The sequence below is a fragment of the Chelonia mydas genome, chromosome 13 (genome assembly GCF_015237465.2).
Source record: "Chelonia mydas isolate rCheMyd1 chromosome 13, rCheMyd1.pri.v2, whole genome shotgun sequence".
In the NCBI taxonomy this organism is placed as follows: domain Eukaryota; kingdom Metazoa; phylum Chordata; order Testudines; family Cheloniidae; genus Chelonia; species Chelonia mydas.
In genome coordinates, this window is record NC_051253.2 from 12,435,344 (window position 1) to 12,452,416 (window position 17,073).

The 17,073-nt window shown below is 38.8% G+C and overlaps 1 protein-coding gene across 1 annotated transcript in view; it reads left to right on the forward strand.

The window, feature by feature from the left end:
• The first annotated feature begins 2,708 nt into the window (after positions 1-2,708).
• Positions 2,709-17,073, forward strand: part of BMP7 (bone morphogenetic protein 7) — a 57,817-nt gene continuing 43,452 nt past the window's right edge. Inside the window, exon 1 of the mRNA XM_007059770.4 lies at positions 2,709-3,569. Coding sequence (XP_007059832.1) covers positions 3,116-3,569 — 454 coding nt within the window. The 5' untranslated portion in view covers positions 2,709-3,115. The remainder of the gene's footprint in view (positions 3,570-17,073) is intronic.

Sequence of the window (17,073 nt, forward strand, 5' to 3'; positions counted from 1 at the left end):
TGTGTGGTTGCTGGTGAGTATTTGCTTCAGGTTGAGGGGCTGTCTGTAAGCAAGGACTGGCCTGTCTCCCAAGATCTGTGAGAGTGATGGGTCGTCCTTCAGGATAGGTTGTAGATCCTTGATGATGCATTGGAGAGGTTTTAGTTGGGGGCTGAAGGTGATGGCTAGTGGCATTCTGTTATTTTCTTTGTTGGGCCTGTCCTGTAGTAGGTAACTTCTGGGTACTCTTCTGGCTCTGTCAATCTGTTTCTTTCCTTCAGCAGGTGGGTATTGTAGTTGTAAGAATGCTTGATAGAGATCTTGTAGGTGTTTGTCTCTGTGTGAGGGGTTGGAGCAAATTCTTGAGTCCTCTTTGCCAATTTTGATGGTTTGACTATCATGTTTTCCTACTTTTAAGATGTTTTTCTTTCCCCTGTTGCTGAGTGAAAGACCCACACACAAAGAAGATGGGAACCAACTGGCTATATAAGAGAAACAGTGGAAGTGACATGGTGCTGTCAAATGCACAAAGGAAACAAAATGAAGGGAAAAAAATCACTGTCAAATCTATTTCAGTTATACACTTGGCAAGCATTTTCACACAGAAAGGGCCTCACTTCCAGAGGTGTTGTGGGTACTCAGCACTTCTTGGGATCAAGCCCAAGATTTGTATAAACATTGTTACACAAAATAAAGTTGTGTGTTGTATTGCAGGCAGTTGAAATCACAGAGTTAAGTCAAAGTGAATGGACTCTGGAAGATCAGAAGCAAGAAACAAGCTTTATGTAAATTACCCACTCCTTCCCATTGCTTGACAGCTGGTTGGCAGTGCTTCTCAGGTAGTATACAAGATTTTGAGAGCTCATTCTTGTCACCTCCATTGGGCACCCAAAACTCATTGATTTAGGAGTTTTGAGAAGCAACATGGTCCAGAGGAATGAGAACAGCGCTAGGAATTAGGAATCTTAATTCTGACTCTATCACATCACTTACTCACTAGGTGACATTGGGGTGATTTACTTCAATTATTTAAGCTCAGTACCAATGTGGACACAAGAACAAATGGATATAAACTGGTCATTGGGAAGTTTAGACTTGAAATTAGATGAAGGTTTCTAACCATCAGAGGAGTGAAGTTCTGGAATAGCCTTCCAAGGGAAGCAGTGGGGGCAAAAGACCTATCTGGCTTTAAGATTAAACTCAATAAGTTTATGGAGGAGATGGTATGATGGGATAACATGATTTTGGTAATTAATTGATCTTTAAATATTCATGGTAGATAGGCCTAATGGCCTGTGATGGGATGTTAGATGGGGTGGGATCTGAGTTACCCAGGAAAGAATTTTCTGTAGTATCTGGCTGGTGAATCTTGCCCATATGCTCAGGGTTTAGCTGATCGCCATATCTGGGGTCGGGAAGGAATTTTTCCTGCAGGGCAGATTGGAAGGCCCTGGAGGTTTTTCGCCTTCCTCTGTAGCATGGGGCACGGGTCACTTGCTGGAGGATTCTCTGCTCCTTGAAGTCTTTAAACCACGATTTGAGGACTTCAATAGCTAAGATATAGGTGAGAGGTTTTTCACAGGAGTCGGTGGGTGAGATTCTGTGGCCTGTGTTGTGCAGGAGGTCGGACTAGATGATCATAATGGTCCCTTCTGACCTAAGTATCTATGAATCTATATGCCGCAGTTTCCTCTTCTATTCAGGCCATCCCCTTCTCATAGGCCTCTGATGCGAAATAGCTAGTTACTGCTTATATGATGCTTTAAATACACAGAGCTATATAAGTGTTTGTAGATGAAGAACGTGTAGTGTTGAGGATCAAGTATTGAGACTTTTGTGTATGACAGACTCATCAAGAAACATGAAAGGCATATACTGTCAAAATGAGTGCAACTGACCCCCTTTCTTCATTCCCCCTTTCTTCCTAAGAGTGAATTTGAAAGTCAGCATATACTGTGAATTATTTTCACTCCTCTCTTTTCAAGTAACTGTTGGGAAGCAGTAGTTAAAGTTGGTGACTAACTATTATTATTTTTTTTTATATCACAGTAGATCCCAAAGGGCCCAATCATGGGCCCCAATGTGCTAGCGGTTGTAGTGATAGGTAGTAAAAGACAGTCACGGCTCCCTGCTTTTAACACTTGATAATCCAGTTTAAGTCAAGATTCAACAAGTGAGTGTCATAGACAATAGAATGGGAAGGGGTGACAGGAGAGTAGTAAGAAAATATAGTGACATAAACTAGCAATGTGCAGAAGCTGATGGTTCAAAATCATGTAAATGTTATTGTTATTAATTTTAAAGTTTCTCTATCATCCCATAGTCCCCCAGTCTTCCGTGACACTTCCTTATTAACTCCCCCTGCTCCCCACTTGCCTGTGGAAAAAGTGACCCTAGTCTCTCTGCTTATTATATTTCTATCATTAAATTTTAAATGTACGCATTTATTGTTTTTCCCTTTCTGGACAGTGTTATTATATATATACAAATTGTCTCAAAGGATTGCGCCCCCCCTCTTTCCCTGTACATAAACCACCCCTTCCCCCTTGGGTGCTTTCTCTTTAATCATGTTTACATTAATTTAACTACTTAGAAATGGCTCACCCTTTTTTCCAATCCAGCAGCTTCCATAAACATCCTGAAAAGCAACCTGATCAGATGTTTCTGCTCTAGGCAGTAACATGGATTTTCTTTTCTAAGCAGTTTGGAGAGAGAGGGAGGGAGAGGGGGAGAGAGAGAGAGTGTGTGTGTTGAGTTTTGCTGCCTGCTCCTCCCACAAGATACAACCTCCTGCTGCCAGTGCTGTCTGCAAAGCAGCATTTCAAACAGTACTTAGACAGCTTGTGAGAAGTGAAGAGAAAGAGAGAAAGAGATCAGACCCTAAAGGAGAGGGTGGAAAGCAACGCTCAGGATTTATCTTTTCCATTTATCTCTTTCATATCACATGGATTTTACAAACTACACAACCTCCCCCAGAGCCAGACTTTTATCATGAGTGCACTGAAGCTGGATCTCCCCTCTCAACCCAAGTGATCAGAACTTTGTGGGGCAGGCACGAGCTGGCTTTAATGGTAAAGTATTTATTCCTGCTCCCCAGCGCACTGGCTCTCTTTATCTCCCCTCCACAGGGAGCTGCATGAAGGAGGAGAGGAGAGAGATGCATGTGGTGTGGCTCAGGCAGCCTGCCTCCTGGCTGCTGGTCCTGTGGGCTGCTGCTCCCTTCTTGTGGCTGCGCTGCATCCTGGCTGATTTCACCTTGGACAATGAGGTGCACTCGAGTTTCATCCACAGGAGGCTGCGGAGCCAGGAGCGCCGGGAGATTCAGCGGGAGATCCTCTCCATCCTGGGTTTGCCCCACCGACCCCGGCCCCATCTGCACGGCAAGCAGAACTCTGCCCCCATGTTCATGCTGGATCTCTACAATGCTATGTCGGTGGAGGAGGAGACGGCAGGAGCAGCAGGGGAGGAAGGAGAGGGATTCTCCTACCCTTACAAGCCCATCTTCAGCACGCAGGGGCCACCCCTGGCCAGCCTACAGGACAGCAACTTCCTCACTGAGGCAGACATGGTTATGAGCTTCGTGAATCTGGGTGAGTCTCTAACCCCAGTCCCGGGGAGCTCTGGGACGAGATTTTTTTTTTTTTTTTTTTGCGGGGGAGGAAGTGCCTGAGATTGGGATTAGTGCCTGGGAGTGAGATGGGGCAGATCTGTTTTATGAGCAAAAGGAGGACAAGAATCTGATGGCACAAGTGTCTCTGCTAGGGCCAAGTGTCTCTAATGGTGGGCACAGGTGGCCCTAGTGGCAGGTGGCTCCGATGGTAGGGCAGGGAAAATAGGTAGCCAGAGGAAAAGCTACTTTTTTATGTGATATGTAAATGGCAGTAATATTGAAATTCAGCTGGGCAGGGCTCAGTCTCTATTTCACATCATTAGGATTTTTACAAGCTCATTTGTTGTGCTGAATCAGCTCTCACCCCCCATGCCCAATTCTTCCTCCTCCTGGTTATTTTCCCTGTCCCAGAGCTGGGGGTCTCTGGGGTGGGTCTTTGGAAGAACGGGTCTGGCCTGCATATTGAACCTCCAAAGAAGATGCGAAACCAGCACAAGCCCATAAGCTGCCGCTTAGTTCAAAGCACTGGGCTTGGAGGCATGTACAGGATCACAATGGCACCAGTGCTGCTGTAAATGGATAGAGCCCAGTGAAATGGGGAAGACAGCATTAAGTAAATGGAAAGGGCCAAGCTACTGAGAGTCTGTTTTCTTAATTGGCTGAGAGGGATTCAGTGGTAAATCCTTATTTACTCCTGCAGCTCTTTCTATTGACCGCAGTTTTAGGCAGCTAATTTGCCTTCTTTCATAAGCACATGTGGATGGGTTTATGCAAATGACGTGAAAGTTGTCACGCTGTGCACAGCGCACTAGGCCTCTAATTGGATGTCATGGTCCAAGCTGAGTTCTGTTTGTCTGCTGTAGATTGTATGGCCTTTTGGACTAACTGCTCTGGATTTGAGTAAAACACTGTCAGGGCCAGCGTTCTATTTTAAATATATAATTATAGGTCGGAGTTTGCTGTATCCAGTTTTAGCACTCATCACGTGTGGCTCTGAAACCACTGAATGTACAGATTGGGTGCCTACAATTTCATGACCAAATCTGAACCGTAGTTTCAAAACAGGATCAACTCAAACTTTGCCTTAATGAGATGCAAGAGGGATACACCTGATGCATAAAATACATAAACTGGTACAGATTGCAAGCACCCTTATCTTTAATACTGTCACAAAATCCATCATTGTTTAGGACTTAACAGTTGTCACTATGTTTCACACCATGGCCACCTAGAACTTCATGGTGGCAACAGAAATTGAACCATAATCCTTCTCCTGGCACTTGACCTAAAGGAGAATCACTAGTAGCAGTATAAGTTCTATGCCACACAGTTGAATAGTTATGATTATATACAGTTACCATTCCATTGCAATCTTGGTGATACCTGGAGATGGAGTATTGTATGCTGGACTTCCAGTTTCCATGAGTCACACATCCATATTAAATATCATGAGCCTCACAGGAGGGCTCCTTGAGCGACATTTGACCAGGGTCTCCACTTTTTTGAAAGTGATAATAGGTTCCATTTAGAATTGTAATGCTTGTCTAATCTCTTTTAGATATTTAAACCAATCATCAATAATACATTTTAAAAACAAATATTTGAACATCCAAAATTACAGTTGATGGTCAAATATTAGATTTTAAAGATAAGAGATCATGTTAACACTGTGCTTGCTGGTACCATAGTTTTAAATATAAAGTACAGCCTAAGGCTGAGAATGCAGGGACACTCAATAAGCTCTAACAGAAAACAAAAGATGTTGAAATAATGAAACTAAAATTCACACTTTTCTTTTTATATTGTAAAAGTAGGATTTTATGAAAGGGATAAGTAAGTAATATGAGTCAACTCCAGATAAAGAAACATTTATCTCCAGGGGAATAATTATATCCTTTATAAAAAGCAAAGTTAGTTTCAATATAGCTTTCATAAGTAAAGCTCTAGGAACCCAGTCTCATACTCATTATGTAAGGAAAGGTCATCTTGGAAGTCCATGGAAGTTTTGTATAAAACATATTAAGGTTCAGGCCTTAAAGTAAATTATATTGCACACAAACATTTTAGTCCAAAGTGTAATTATAGTGAAATCAGTCAACTTATTATACAATATAGAACACTTTTTGGATAGCTCCTTTCTATAAGAGTATCACAGAACACATCAGAGCGATTGAATATATGTAAACAGAAGTTAAAATGTAACATTAAGATTATTATGCACTCCATCACAACCCTTGGCTTTTGTAGTTAGTTTAGAAAGCATAAAAGTATTCTTCAAGCAAAATGGTCCATTATAGTTTTATTTAATTGCTGTCAGGATGGCCAGTCATTAGTCAGAAGGTAGGCCATCGTCAATGGTTTTATATAGACAGGTGGAATTATTACCAACAAGGCACTTTTGAGAGGTTTATCTGTACTGTTTTGTTCCCCTGTCAACAGTGCATGCCAGGACAAGTTTAAAAAGGACATAGATCTGCAATAGCTTTCTTCATCACTGTGCACACCTTTCATCCCATTATAGTCATAGTTCTTTCATCTGTATCGGACAAAGCCTGGCTTGTTTATGGACTTCTTAATGAATTAGACTAGCTACTAGCTCACATTTATAGTCAAACACAACACCTGCTTTAGTATGAACAGTTTTCTATGACATACAGTGAAAATTAGATCTATTGTAGACTGATTTTTTTTTAAAGCTTTCTACAATGATTCCATTTAAATCAGAGCTGAATTGCTAAATGCAGTCTGTATTAAACTGTGTCCTAGTTTTGTAAGAGATACTCTGTGGGCATTGTATTTCACAGGTAGGGTTTGATTACATTCTAAAGCCAGCACAATGGGGAAGTGTCACAGCTTAATAAAATGTGCATCTTAGTAATGAGGGAAGTGAGAGTAAGTAGAGAAGTCATTACTAAATCTAAGCTTCAGTAAACAAGCTATGTTATTGCAGATCTGTGTGACTTCCAAAGGTTAGTCTACTGATATACTTTCTCTCTTTGAACATGTTTCTCCATCCATCTAGAAAGACCGTTTTTGTTGGGCTTAAAAGACTTTACATATGATAATAAATGACAAGATATGAAAGAGGAGATAAATTCATTGACTTCTGTGGAGTTAAATCAGGGCTGAATTTGCTCAAAGAGTTTACATTTGACCTTAGTGGTTAGGAATCAGAATACAGGTGCTTTATTTCAAGTGTAGCTTGAAACAAACTAGGTTTATATTGAGCAAGTAGCATTATTAGAATAGCTTGATAATTAACTAGATATAGCGCTAGATCCAGTTAACTCAAGGGCCAGTTTCTGTTCTCAGTTACACCGGTAGTAAGACTGATGAGGAATGGGGCTGTGTCAGGAATAGGCTTGGATGTAAACAAAAGCAGAATTAGGCCACATAGGTCTGAATACCTAATTCAAATAAATAATGACCAGACTTATAACGGTATTACTATAAATTTTATTCCTCTGGATTTCATTTCAAAGAAAAAGTGTCTGGAGAGTGAAGTGGGGGGAGATAAAACCTTTTGTAGTGGTAAACACCCATTTTTTCATGCTTTGTGTGTATAAAAAGATCTTCTATACTTTCCACAGTATGCATCCGATGAAGTGAGCTGTAGCTCACGAAAGCTTATGCTCAAATAAATTGGTTAGTCTCTAAGGTGCCACAAGTACTCCTTTTCTTTTTGCGAATACAGACTAACACGGCTGTTACTTTGAAACCTTAATTTTAAAATTCATAAACAGAAACTAATGAGAAAACATCTCCTAGGCTGCAGAGAGCTTTTTTTCTAAAAATAATTGGATTGTATTTATGTTATAGTCTTGACTTAGTAAATAGTCCTTCCTTGACTTTTTTTTTAAAGACTCAGCATGAGTGATGTGCAATCAGTTAATTTGTCTCATAGCTGATTATAAAATGGGCAAAATTGTTTAATCCTTGAAAAAATGAGATAAAAAAACAGAAAATTAGTCATTCTTGGAAGAAGCATGTGAAAGTGGCTTTTGTTAATGTAAATCAAGAAGCTGAAGAGCCCCTAAGTTTCATTTTATTTCATACCATCTGGCTATCCTTTTTGTTGACAAGTGTTTGGCATAGAGAACCATCTCTTTGCCCTTTAATAACAGGCTTTAACACTGTAGGGTATTAGAAAAAGATTCTATAACAGTTAAAAAATTTCCTTTGGGGAATACTTTATAAAGTGAGCACGGGCTGCAGGCATTTGCAGCTGTAACCTGGCTTGTGTTAAAATTTGGAAGGGGCTGCCTTGCATTCCAGCTCACTACAGGCCTTCACTGGTGTACAGCCAAAGGTTAATATAGATGTCACACGGTTTTGCTTTAGAGAGTCTTAGATATAAAAGTACGTGTACAGCTGTGTTTTTAGTAACCCTTTCATAATCACTTCTTTTAAACCTCATTTTCCTGCTTATATAAATCAAAGATTTTCAAGGATATTTGACCTGGATTTGAACTTTTGATCTTCGAGTATCTCCCACTTGAAACAAAGCAGATTAAATCTTGGTCCTGAATGTCTGCTCATGATCAGATGATTTGGTCCATATATTAGGCCAAACCATCAGATTCCCCCTCCCCTCCACCGCTGCCCTCTAGTCCTATTACAGTTCTCAAGCCTGAACAGGTATGCCCTGTGATAGTTTCAGACAGTATGGATCTGCCAATGCTTAGATGGTGTGGAATTACCTTATGGGGAAAAGTTTGTAGCAAATGACCTCAAACAAAAATAATGAAATATTGTGTCTGTGTAGCAAGGAGCTATCCAGTATTCTTGGAATGTAAAGACCAATCCTGCAGGAAAACACTGAATTTCATTCTAGCTTCCTTGTCTGTAAAATGGGAAATGAGACTAGCAGTTAGTTAACTGCCTCACACGGGAGTTGCGCAGACTGACTCATTATTTAGGGTACGGACTGTAGCTGACTCTGTGAAGTGGGTAGGAAAGGGAACATGAAGGCCTCTCATTCCCTTGTACTTCTGTGCAGGACAAAGTCACAATCCCAGTCCTTGCTCTTCCAATGGCAACATTGGCAAGCCGGCATGGATGGGACTGGAGGGCTGGTCCATTCTGTCTGCTCCTTGTCAAAGGATGTAACTTTGGCCACAGCAGCATACTCTCTTCATTGCTCCCATGCATAGTATCCCTGGAAGCTGAAGCCCTTAACAGGACCTGTAGTTTAAAACAGCCACGATGTAAGGTAATTTGAAGAAAACAAGCCCTGAGGACCAGATCTTGCGATCCCACAGTGAGAGGTGGTTGTTTTTTTCCCCTCAAGTAAGGACTACAGTGCCTTGCTTTATAGAAGTGCCAAACACTGTATTATAAACCATTGTTTTAGGATATGCTGCCTGTCTCTTAGAACCCCCACCCCCTTTTGCTTGTGTGAGAATTGTCTCTACCATTCTCTCTTCAGACTAAGTTTAACAGCCTGTTAGCATACCTCATGAAAATCAAGCTATAAGTTTTCTTTTGTAAATAAGCTTGAGTACAGTTTGGAACAATTTTGTGGGTGGGGAAGGTTGCACAAATGATTGGAAACATTAATTAAAAAAAAAGATTAACTATTAAAGCCTAGTCAGGGCTGTTGACAGGCTTCTTTTAAATAGAACATTGCTATGTTTTAGTTTAATACATTCTGGCAGTGTCACCGGGGTTAAGGCTAATACAAGGATGTGTGGATCCTGTCATGTTATTGTCAGGAGGAATGTGGGGATTAGGTTTAAAAGTGGCAGAGGGTGAGTGGTGCAGCTGTGTACACTTATTATAAAAGATTTAAGTCCCAGTGGTAAAATCAATATATTAAATTGCAAGAGCCTCTGTTTTTAGTTAGGTTAAATCAAATATGTTGGTAGTGCTAATATGGTTTCTATCCTTGGACTAAGTGAAGAAATGCTAATATTTATATAGAAACTGCTAATATGTAGTTAAAATGTAACACATTTAGTTTTACATATCTAAGTTATTCTAAGTTGATGAATACCAGCGAAATACTGAGATGATGGATGAAGTCATCTGAGTGACTGAATAAGTTAAGGAAATATTAATAGTGGCCAGACAGAGAGGTTATCTGGTGATATACATCATTAGGAGGACATAGTATTTTTAATTCCCTACCAAATACAGTCAACTTCTTCCAAGCCAGAGCCAAAATATTCAGTTAGATACAAATACATATTTAAGTTATTAATTGTAAAAAGTATCACCTTTTAAAAGAAATTAGTGGACTGTATGTTTAAAAGTTAGTTTCAGAACTAAGGTTCTGATCTTGTAAACGTCTGAAGTCAGTGGGACTCCTCAATGGGACAACTCACATGGATAAAGCTAAGGACAAGCACAAATGTTTATATGATTGGGGCTAGATCTTCAGCAACGTAAATTGTCGTAGCTCCATTGGATCTATCCCCTTACACTCATTTACACCAATGAAAATCTAAAGTAACTACATTAAACTCACTTCAGATTTACACCAGGATAACTGAATTCTGAATCTGATCAAGCATCCCTATACAGAAATAATCAGCACGCGATATTTTATTTTGGGGCTTCAAATAGTTTTCTTTCCTAATCTTAGAAATAAGTTGTTAAGAGAAAAGGTTTCCCTTACTGCAAATAATCAAAACATGAACCAGATCCTATTAGTCACTGCTTATCATGATTATTTGAATCCAGGTTGTTGAACTACCATTGAATTCCTGTCTTTGTAACAAGCAGAATTTAACAAAATATTTTGTTTGACAAAAATGTGATATATTTTAATGCAAGACATGTTTCATATGGAGAACCCTCAGTGATGAAAGATTACTGGTATCAAAATATCTGAATCTCAGGACAAATAAACAATGTGGTGTAAAGATTGTAGAGCCAAATTCTCTGTTGGCATAACTCCATTGAAGTCAATAGAGTTATGCCATCAGATTATCTGCCACCTAGATTTTTTTTTTGTATAAGTGTAAAAACAAGAGGCTTTATCTTGCCTAAAAAAAAAAAAAAAATGTATCTTGACATATTTATGGGTGTCAGAGTAACAGCCGTGTTAGTCTGTATTCGCAAAAAGAAAAGGAGTACTTGTGGCACCTTAGAGACTAACCAATTTATTTGAGCATAAGCTTTCGTGAGCTATAGCTCACGATGCTGTAGCTCATGAAAGCTGATGCTCAAATAAATTGGTTAGTCTCTAAGGTGCCAAAAGTACTCCTTTTCTTTTTGCGACATATTTATGAAAATTCAGGTGGTTATTTTTGAAGCCCATATTCTCATGGATAGAGATTCAGGACAGTATTCAGGATATAATGCTGATCTGATTTACATTGGTATAAAAATCAGTGAAACTCCATTAATTTAAGTAGAGTTACTCCAGATTTGCACTGAGATCAGAATCAGGTCTATTGACTTCTACAAGAATGCCTGTGAGTAAGAATACAGAATTGGGCCCCAGAGTAACATTTTCATTCTTTTAAACATTTGTGTCAGCTACATGTTGAGTGCAGTGAAAATCCGTTAGAGATCCAGATTGAGTGGATTGAATTAATGGCAACTCTGAGACTACAAGTTTTAGTGTAATTGCTTTATTGTTTTGGAACCAAGATGCTTACAATCTAGTTCCTGTGCAAGCATATTTAACGTGTGTTAATATGTCTCAAAACCAGACCCTCTCCGCAAAATTCTGCTTTTCATTAATTGACATCAGTAGCATGGTACAGTATTTCAAAGTGCTGGCCAAATATAAACTGTGTTTCTAATTTCCTTACTTTCCTGTGTTTGGAATGCCAATGTTAATTTGTTCCCATGGAAGAGTGAGAGCTGCCAACCACAGTTTTATATAAATGGCTTTACAGTGCAGAGCTGCCAAAATTAAATGATACTTAGGAATTTTCATGACATTTTGTAGAGAGAGAGAGTGAGAGAGAGAGTGTGAGTGTGAGAGAGATGTATGGTTGTTGCACAATAGCAACCGATCATCGGGAGAAATGTTTGAAGTGATTTATATTTTGTTTAGCTATCAATTAATGTTCCTTCTCATTTAGGATCCAGTTTTTCTTTTGTCAAATGTTATACAGCATATTACTTGTGTGCCAAAGATAATCCTTAATTAGTGAATTTCGCTGATAGTGAAGAGTGATTTTGTGGATGCAGTTATTCCCGGCATGCTTTTATGTATTTATTGGCAGCTTAAAACTGACATTTTTGTTATCTGATTATTATGATACAGATTCTGTCACCTGTACTTGCAATAATAATACCTTACTCCTTGAGTAGCCCCATTTATTTCTCTGAGACTAGCCAGTGAGATACTGCTCAGCATGAATAAGGATGACAGAATTTGTATATTTAGATTGTCAGTTTGATTAAAAATACCAAGAAAGGGGTTTTGTTTAAAAAATAGGAGTACCTAAACCAAATTATTTGCTTTTTTTTTTTAAATTAAGTCAGAGGTACTCATATTTACTTTTACATACGTTGTCTCTTACACGAAAAAGAGCTAAAACTTTGATTAAATGCATCTATTTTATTTTAAATTTAACATGATAAAAACAAGAATTGTTTTTTTTTCTTTCCAGGAAGGTATTCAGAAAGTACAAACTGTCCATGTTTCACTACACTTCTGTTAATGAGTGCTATGGTTTTGTATCTTACAAATTTCCCATTTTATTGGAACAGGTGCAGTGTTCTACCATCTGTGCCAGTGTTGCACTATACCAACAAACAAAGTGTTGTTTTGGTTCAGTGGATTTAAAAGTCTCCTGAGAGTAAAGAAATGAAACAGAAAGAATTTAGAAAGTGCCTCGTGAAGGAAAGGCACTTCAAGTAATGTGCTTTGTCACTCAAGTCTTCTCATAAATTACCTTCAACTATTTCCAAACTGAAAAATTCTATCCATAGAGTATTAAGTTTCTGTTGCATCTCTGAGGTCACATGTTATTCTTTACCATCTTTATCTTCCTGGAACTGCTTCCAAGTTAGATTCTTTTGTTGTCACGCTGAATTAAATTTTATGCTGAGTAAAAACTCTGTCTTGTTTTGAAAATAGAAGAGCTGTGAATTTTCAATGTTCAGATTTTGAGTTTTGCTGATTCTGCCCTTTTAAAGATGATACAAATACTCCTCAAAGTTTGTAAAAGCTCATTTTGCAATGAGATCAACAAGCTCATACTTAGCTTATGGCTAAAATAACAACCACCACCACCCTTCTAGGTTCATCTTGAAAGTGTTTAGTCAGTGTGTCTGGAAAGGCTTACAGTTAAAGTGCCTGAAGGGTGGGGATGAGATATTTCAGCATGCAGCCAGTACTATCAGGTCCACCTGGCCTGGGAAACTATGCAGGCTTTGTAGTAGAGAAAAATCCTTTTACTTATATCTTCATGGGAAGCTCTTAAAAACCACACACTGCCATCCTCTTTTTTAAAATTAGCATGATCCTCATTTGACTATGTTCCTAATGAGGGAACAACTTCACATAGACCAAGCCAATTATCATTCCAGGGGTTGTTTTTTAAAAAAAGTTGTCTTTCCAGTCACAATTGCTTTCAAGTAGGAAAAAGTTTCCTTTTTATAGCCTGCATCTTAACAATGAGTCAGATTCTGCTCTGAATTACACCTCCATGCAACCCTGTCAATGTAATCAGGCCAAGATCCTCAGTTAAACTGGAATAGCTCCACTGAAGGCAATGGAGTCAAAACAATTGACAACAGCTGAGGATCTGGCACAGCGTCTTCATCAACTTTGATGGTGTTGTAAATCAGGGCATGATTTAACTCCATGAATGCAGCCACTGGGCTAAATTCTGCCTCCAGTTATCACATCTTGTTGGAGTCAGTGGGATCGTAGACATCCTAACATTTTACCAATTTGTGGTCTCTACAGCTCAATGGCAGTGAAGTAAATAAATAAAAGACCTGGAAGAAGTACCAAAAATATTTGTAAAATAACACGGCATCAATATTTGTGAGTAGTAATTTAAGTTAAGAGGTAAATTTATTTTACTTGGGGCCTAATTCATGCCTGAAACTCCAATTGACAATGGGAGCTTTGCTTCCAAGTGGAGATGCAAGACCTGGTCTATCATTTTAATAGCACTATACAAGAGCTAAAAATTATAAATAATGAATTCTGTTCTTACAACTTATTAGGATTTGAATGATTATTTTAATATGTGATTTTTTTCTTATCATATGTCTATAATCTATAAAATCCAAAATGGCAAATATTCATAACTAGCAGGAACCGATCACCGGTACCCATTATGCTGGCATGCAGGAAGCTAACCAACCCCCCCGCCCCCCACAAACCTCCTAGTTTTCAAGAAGTTTAAAACTAATTGCTGCTACCATTCGAAAGACTCTGAACATTTCAGTCTTGCTACTTTTATTTATTTATTTATTACTATGTAATAATTATAACCCTAGGGGGACTCTCTAGAGATTAATAAAGAATACTGTCCATCACTTTTCCTGAACCTTGTGTGGTGCTATAAACATTCTGCTGGGTTTAAGTTCCCCTTTCTGAACATAGACTTAAAAATTCAGCAATTGTTAAGAGAAGGGAGGGGTTTTGTTGTTGTTTTAAGAAAAAATGTAACTTTAGCCTCACAGTCTGTTAGCTACATGGAACAATAAATGTTTATTTGAAACCGGGAAAATCCAGGGCTGCTGGTGGTTGGTTGTTTCCTTCTAGAGGAAACAATAAACATGCCCACTTGTATTTTAACTGCTTTACCACTGGGCCCCCTAATGACACAAATATACTTGTACTAAGCTTCAGTAAGGAATAGCTGAAAATAATCACTATTGATCTCACCATCCTTGACAGTGGAAAGAGAAGATTTTGACTAAACAGCCATTTAATTCTAGGACAGGGTCACTAAAAGATCAAGATCTTTCCATACTTGGGCCCAAGTGGAATCTCTTATCCTACATGGTGAAACAGTCTGTCCACCGAGACAGGTGAAAAAGGGATGCTAATCACAGATATGGTCAAATCCTGTTCCCATTGAAGCTAAGGGGATTTTGGTAACTGACTACAATAGGTTTCAGAGTAGCAGCCGTGTTAGTCTGTATTCGCAAAAAGAAAAGGAGTACTTGTGGCACCGTAGAGACTAACAAATTTATTTGAGCATAAGCTTTTGTGAGCTAGAGCTCACTTCAAGCTCTTTCAACTCAGTGGCATGGATTATAATAAAAACTGCAGGAATTTTTGACTACATGACCCACAGAAACCGGTCAATGTTTGTGCCACATTAAGGCCAACCCAAGGAATGAAGAAACAGGCATGTATTAAATAAATACATAGAATAAAAGAATACAAGAATAAAAAATACTCCAGCAAGCCTAAATCTCTTTTAGGTATCAGTAGCCTTTACTTTGCTGACAAATCCATTTCATTATAAATGATGTAGTATACATGACTGCTTATTTAAGTCAGCATGTCCAAAGTTTTTATGATTTTTTTTCCTTTCTTTAGTGATAATTGGCAGTTAAAGTCCTAAGGCAAAGTAGTACAGCACTTGAACGTGACATGTTGGCAATAGACCAAACTGGAGGAGAATGCTCTGTGTTCTGGTCCTATGAGGGACACTTAACTCCCCTTGTGCATAAATCTCATGGCCTCATTCGTGCACTGTTTTGAAAAATGCAACACAATAGAGTGTGAATTATGTCGCATTCATTTCATTCATATCAAATTGACTTGGGGAAACTGGAGTACTACAGCAGCTAATCTAATACAAAAGTACTGCAATCAAAAAAATTGTACCTGAAAAAAATTGCTATTTGTTAGGGATTGACTCCAGGAGACGGCTTTGGTCCAATGTTAGTGAGAGCCTCTATCCTGTATATTATGCTAAACTGCTACAAATATGTCTCTCCCTATTTCCAGATGACCTTAGTAATAGAGGGTAGGCCAACAAAATCTGAACTCTAAAGGACACATGGCCTAAAAGTATTTCTGAAGTAAACCCCCCAAAATGGCCATCAGCGTGCAAAACCACCATCATTCCGTACACAATGCCCCAGTAGACCTATGCATATTTTTGTATTTTTAATTCGCGCATCTCAAAGTTCCTGAGCACATATACTAAATTATTAAAATAGCACTTAATTCATTGCTCTTTGTCAATGAAAATAATTAATCTTTATTTTAGCCTCCCTTCCCACAAAGGAATAAGCTATATGAATATGCCCAGGTATCATCTCAGGCAAAAGCCTGAGAGAATACCTGGGTCTTAGACTGAATAGTGAAGGTCTGTGCACTCTGAGCCAAGGGCTGTCTTCAGCTCCCAAACTTTCAAATCCAGAAAGCTGTGAACAGGAGCAGCCCAGTTGATCTGAATTGGCCTGGTGGCACACAAGAAGAGTGGGGTCTCAAATTAAAATGTGAAATGGGTCACTTAGCACTATTTGCAGTAGTGAAAGAGGCTGACCCCTCTGGCTGGAATAACTAAGATGAAATTCTGCTCTCAAAACAGCATTTTTAAGATCTTTTGTACGTAATGCATCACGGTATGCAGTATTCTACATTTGATCCCAACAGAGAAATCGCAGAGAAATATGCAGTAGAACTCCACAGTCTGGGTCCAAAGGAAGATCTTTACTCTTACTGAGCTTTCACTTCCAGGGTAGCTATACCTTTCCCCTGAATAGTTTGCAGTCCCCCTGGCACAGCAAGGATCTGTAATCTTCCAGAGACTGCTTGACCTAGAAAGATGCAGATATTTGTTGCTGCACAGAGAGGCTCAAAAGCTCTAATCTATTACTATATCACAGCACAACTCAGAATGTATACATTCCAAGCTGTAAATTCTATTGATTACAATCAAGGACTGAGATTCGCATCAGTCACATATCTGATCTTTCCTGCTTATTTTGTAATGTCACGTGAACTACATTCTCAACAACACAGGAATTTGGGATCGAAGCTAGGAAACCCAACCAGCTGTCTGATTTAAAACCTGGCAAACTGATTCTTGGATTTTTTGTGTGTGTAACCATAAACCATCAAAAGGTCTCAATCCTGCAAATCCTCAGAGCTTTGGATGCCCTCTGTGCTCCTCCCAGAGGGTCTGTGTGGTTGGCTCCAAGATTTGGTGTAATGTTGGGTATACTCTAATTGTAATGACAATAAAACATTTAAGGAGGAATTAGATCTGTGTTATTTATCTGGGCAGGTGTTTGGAAGATGAAAGGAAAACATGAAAATAAAATTAAACATTTCAAGATAAAGAGGTCTATTTCCACACAATTCTCCAGTTCAGTACTTAGTTAATATCAGTGCAGAAATGGGCATATTCCATTGACAGAAATGAGGCATATGAGGATTCCATCAACTCTCTTTTAAGGCTTGCCAGTAGATATACAAAATATATATGTGCGCTTTTAAAAGACTTTTATTTTGAACTCATGATGTGAATCTATGGTATTAAAGAAAGCAGAACAATCCTTTATTTAGCTGCACCTGCACCTTAATGCCTAATGAG